Source organism: Dreissena polymorpha, chromosome 14, assembly GCF_020536995.1.
Source record: "Dreissena polymorpha isolate Duluth1 chromosome 14, UMN_Dpol_1.0, whole genome shotgun sequence".
NCBI classification, from domain to species: Eukaryota; Metazoa; Mollusca; class Bivalvia; order Myida; family Dreissenidae; genus Dreissena; species Dreissena polymorpha.
This window is the reverse complement of record NC_068368.1, coordinates 39948210-39954147: the sequence shown is the minus strand read 5'-3', so window position 1 is coordinate 39954147 and position 5938 is coordinate 39948210. Positions and strand designations below refer to the sequence as shown.

Genomic DNA, 5938 nt, shown 5'->3' with positions numbered 1-5938 from the left:
TCACACTTAAGATTAGAAAAAAAACGATGTTAAAAAAAAAGATCATATATATATATATATATATATATATATATATATATATATATATATATATATATATATATATATATATATATATATATATATATATATACACACACACGGTGTCGATGCATATCGGTGGCCTTTCTGTCAAAATGCTGCCTCTATGTTCATTCTTTGCTGCCTCTCTGTCATAAACAAGAAAAATGGATGATCGTAATTCACAAAACAGGTAAGAAAATCTAAAATTAAAACCCGTTAACACATTTGTGCATAAAAAGAGGTGGTCCATGAGTTGAAGCATGTATCCAGCTGCAGGTTCACAGTATTCCGCAGGTCCAAACACTTATCACAAACTATACCGAAGATGGAATGATGACGAGGTTGATGGAACAATTGTGCATGCATGCCACTACGATGACTTTTTAACATAGCTTTTCCTTAATATGTCAAATATATAATGCCATTGATATCATCGTTATGATCAAATCTTTACGTTCAGTGTACGCTATATAGTTATTTTCATCAATTTTACTTAAAAAATTCCTACTTTCGCTTTCGTGATGGCACGGAGAGCCTCTCGATCGGCTCGCATCGCTTTGAACAGCCATAATTTCATAAATTGTGATGTGCAGCGATTTCCATGAACTAGGTCTAATTCAACGCAGAAATGAATTTCCTTTCTGGAATGTACATGTCTTGTAATATTTTAAAATGCTGGGTCAAATTATCTGAGCCTACTGAGTACGACACTCGTTTTTGATTGATAAGTATTGATTAAAATAAGCGGTGTCTCGTTTTCAACATTCAAGCACAAGTAACTAGTGTAACAAAGGTTGTTTGTTCAATAAAAAGTTTGTTATCTCATGGACATCTTTGTTATAAAATCTACGCGGGATGACACACTCGTTTTTTCCAAATTGGAACATCTTTTTTTCTACTACCGAAGAGATAATCAGCAAAAAAAATGCAATATTTGATAGTTTTAAACTAAACAAGGGAGGATATAAAAGGATAAATAGAATATTATGTGAGTTTGGGAAAATGATCAAGTTTGTTATAGTCGGCTCCTACCAAGCCTCGTGCTATCATGGTTCTAAGCATCGCGTGATAAACGTGATATTTAACCAAATCTCACAAAATATTCTCTATAAAATTATAAACTTTTTTGTGTTTGTAAATAGTGGGTATCATTTGGTAAACCGAAACGATTCCTTATGCTGTCAGAGTGTTGCTTTTTTGGCGTTCTTTTCGATTAACCCATTTCAATCAACTTCTTAAACTTACATAAAAGTATTTCTTTTAACCCATGTAGTCAAAATAATATATCTAGTAAATTACAAACTGTTTCATGGTGCAATTATTCTATGTGTTGATTGTTGTTTTAATTGTTTATGTCACACATAATCGAATGTGGGAAGTATTTTTTCATACGCAAAACTATATCCATAAGGCGTAACAATTTACTTCTTCAAAACAGTAACATAGCGTCTCCAGGTTGAAATTAATTATATATAAAAACACAGACGTGCTTGTTGAAATATGTTATGAGTTTCAGTTCAGAAAATGGCAACTTTATGCAAATTAATGCAGAATCGTTCAGAAACAGACCGTAAAAAGTAAGATAGAATGGCCTATATTAGTGGTAGTTATAAGCGCTATATAGTGCGTGAGATTATGTCAAGAACATTTAAGCATTAGAGATAGATTTCTTCGTAGACTTACGAGATTGTTAAAATCAAAAATCAAAACTCTACAAGAATCCTAAAATAAGGACAATCCAAAGTCGGAAATGACTTAAAAGTATTTAGTGATCGGACAAGAAAATTCCCAAACAAACGAATGGTGAGTTTGCAGAAAAGGAATTTACTGAACACCTAGTTTTATTCAAGAATCAACATATTTTGTAAACAAGCCAAACACAATGCAAATAAAAGGACACCATGATCAGTACTAGGATGTGATGTTGTGGGCAAACTCTATTTCTACAATTATGCTAAAAAATATATAGGATAAATGTTTGTAATCAGTCGCCAGTTGTATGTTCGAGACAACTAGATGAGGCGGTGTACATGAAACTATGTAGCATGTGATTATACTAACAAAAGGTATGCACATTTACAGCGGTATAGAGGGTGTTATACTGTTTAAGAAAAGTCGTGCATAATGAAAAGTCATTTATTAAATAAATTGTTTCCATTTTCAGAAAATATAACTCAGTATACAAGATAAACTACACGATCCTTCAAGGAGCAGCAAAATAAGAGCGAGACGGCACGGAATATAAAGATTAAATATCTACAAGCGATTTGTCTATGGTGCTTTTGGCGCAATTGTATTGCTATGTTGATTCGACTGCAAGACGTTATTTCATGTGTGTTTGTGTTTGACGTAAATTCAATCACTATACAATAACAAAAATATAATTTGTTTTGTTAACATATAAACAATTTTGTTCATTTATAAAAACAATGCTTGCGCACGGCCTTGGATGCTAAATATATACCAAGAAATAAAAAAGTGTACATGAGCTTTCGGTTAACATTATATTTGTGTTTTTTTATAATGTCTCCGTTTGAATGAATCATGTTTGCGATTTGACTTGGGCAGGGTCATACAAGCATTAGTGGTATAAAAAGAGTCCGGTGCGTTCAAACTGTTCATGTTGCGGAGTGCATTCGTTATCTAAAATACCTCCGTTGTCGTTATAACATTCGTGCTCATATATATATATATATATATATATATATATATATATATATATATATATATATATATATATATATATATATATATATATATATATATATATATATATGTATGTGCTGATAAACTTTAAAATTTTCATTTGTGTTTGGAACATATCTAACTGAAAAACGAGCACCGATGGTAGAATGTTGATTGTGAAGGTTTTTGTGTTTCTGTTGTTCCTAGGTATTGGAAGAAGTGCCCCGCTGGACGCACAGGATCTTTTGCAGAAGATTGATGAGCTAACAGAAAGAGTGGCAACACTGGAAATCAACAAACGTGCTAGTAAGTTCAGCTTTGATACAAATATCTTACAATAGCATGCTTAACACTCTTCACTTGTTTCAAAACATTCAGCTCGTGTTTCTTCTTGTATTTTCTTTTCGTTTTCAAAGCATGTGTGCTGTTTCATTTTATGTGTCCCGATGAACACAAATAGGAAAAAAGTGTGTTTTATGTTCTGTTCTTATATTAAGAAATACATATACAAATGAATAAAGCTGTTATACAAATGACGTTTAATGATTTTAACATATTGATGTTTAAATTATGAACGATCTGAAATATGATTTTTACATATTGATGTATAAATTATGAACAATCTTAAATATTGAATGTCAACTGACTGGTAAATGAAATAAACAAACGTTACTTTTACGATACAGTTTTGGTGCAGCTGTTTCTGTTTTACAGTTTTTGAGGGACCAGTTGCCTTTACAGCTACCTTGGTGAACACAATAGAACATGTGGGGGATCATCAGCACATCGTTTTCGACCACGTGATTACCAACATTGGAGATAGTTACAGTCCAATGAATGGCCATTTCACCGCACCAGTCCGAGGTGCGTACGCATTCTTCGTTGTTCTTACAAATACCCCGGGACATGCTGCAAGCGTGGTTCTCATAAGAAATGGTCAATGGCTGGGAGAGGTGCTTGCCGATGACGAATCAAATGTCGCCTATACGACGTCAACACTCGCTATTACGGCGCAGCTTGAGGCTGGGGACCAGTTGTGGGTACAAAATGAGTATTCTTTTTCGGGACAGGAACAGATAGATGGTCATGACGGTTGGACAAGCTTTTCTGGTCACCTAATCCAGCAGAACTGAGCAGGTGCAAGCAAACGTAACTTTTGCTTTTGGAATTGTATCAACTTTACCAAATTTGGAACACGAAACTTTGACAATTAATGCCTGAGTGCTCAGTGCATTTGTTTTGTCAGTTTATTTGCCATGCCTAAACTTCTGCATAAGCATACTAAAATCCCAATAAATAAATAAATAAATAATTACAGTATTTGATTTGTTTAACCAGTAGCGTAGTTTTATTGTGTTAATTTGAAATACGCGAACAATGTAAATTCGTAGTGGACAAAAAAGCAAACAAATCCCGGCTCGTCTTCTTTCTTGTGTATCATTACTGTCAACCAACTGTACTGATATTATTGCCTTAAAAATCAATATTGCACAAAAACAATGTTTATCTCAAACACACTGTGGCATTGATGAAATAATAAACCAAGGGATAATCAAAAAATGCGTGTGAACATCTTATAATTAACCCATTTATGCCTATTGGACTCTCCCATCCTTCTAAATTGGATCAATTTATTTCCAAAATTAGGGGTGTGTAGTATATTTATTTCTATATTTAGAATATTTCTTTCAGAAATTCATTTAAGCAAACAGCGCAGACCCAGATAAGACGCTGCATGATGCGGCGTCTCATCTGGGTCTACGCTGTTTGCCAATGCCTTTTTTCAGGACGCTAGGCATAAATGGGTGAAATATATACACGTATAATTTATTTGTATTTTACTGTCGATTATTTGCTTTCTTTAAGTTATTTTTGCGTGTCGTGTGTTTACACGTTGTTTTTTTTAATTCAATGTGTAAACATATATAATACAATCTTGCACGGATAGATTTGGAAAAAAAAACATTGGTCCAATCATTTATCATAGCAACCCAGTTCCCACCCAGATGCCTATGCTAACTGTTGAACACTATAATAGTCTAGAGGGTAAAGAAGTGTGTGTGAGTGTGTTCACTCCCAATATATACCATTGTACTTAACTCAATATAGGAACAATAGTTTTGAATATTTTTAAGAAGACAACACAAGTAGAATCTAGTCAATTAGAGAGTATATTCTAATCCGTGATTTTAAAAGAGATCATGTTAAGCAAATCCTTTATGACCACGACTCATTCCTGTTAAGTTGCATCCTAAGTTAGCTTTAAATGTAGGATAAGGAAGCATTAACAACATTCTGTAGCGTAAATTACAACCACGGATGACTACCGACCAGAGGAATTTGCTCGGCAGGTTAGCTTAAATTTTGCTTTAGAATATAGACCTTTTCCAAAACACCAATTAAGTTCTAACAGACTGTTACCTGATAAATTTGTGTATTTTTTAAACGAAAGAAAAACTATAAAGTTTCGCGTAATATCCCATCTTTGGTAAAGCTGTTTTTATACACCATAAAATATCTGATTATCGCGGTCGTGATCAATAACTTGTGGACCATGAATTAGCTTCAATATTTTATATATTAAGCAACAGACAAAAGGCTAGAAAAATTGCCCGTATTCCACGCTGTTATATCCGTATTCATGGCTCGGATAAGTTGGGATTATGAACGACGCAATTAACAAACAAACCATTAATTTTCCATGGTGGCATGTGCATATTCAACAAGTACACTATTATGTCGTTATAAGCGTACATTTTAAATAATGTTTTGCGTTGATTAGTTGCTCATTTTGAAAAGGTATGCAATACATAAAATAGTTGATGCTTGGCTTTTTGCAATAGATATTATCGCACTCATTTGTTGTGTGATATTGTTTTTCACTTGCTCTTTTGGCTCGTTAAAATCAAGAAACCATGTGACACAAACCAGAAAAACTCATTCATGATAAATACCATAATTATTATAATGATCTCGTTCGTGTGTTATTAAAATACCGAGTAATTCTCTTTATCGCTTAAATTACATAATATAATATTTAGTAGCAATAGTAAATAAATATATATAGAGAGAAAAGTGTATTGTTTATTTTAATAAACAATACGAATGTGTAAATTACAATCATTTGACTGCAGTTCAAAGTAATCTAAAAAGTAATCAATTAAACTATTGTAACGCATTTCAAAAAGCT

The 5938-nt window shown here is 32.9% G+C and overlaps 1 protein-coding gene across 1 annotated transcript; it reads left to right on the top strand.

The window, feature by feature from the left end:
* The first annotated feature begins 2833 nt into the window (after positions 1-2833).
* On the top strand, positions 2834-4063 carry LOC127858027 (complement C1q-like protein 2). The gene is made up of 2 exons (XM_052394868.1): positions 2834-3054; positions 3463-4063. The coding sequence occupies exons 1-2, from the start codon at positions 2916-2918 to the stop codon at positions 3879-3881; spliced, it is 558 nt and encodes a 185-aa protein (XP_052250828.1). The 5' UTR covers positions 2834-2915; the 3' UTR covers positions 3882-4063.
* Positions 4064-5938: the final 1875 nt, after the last annotated feature.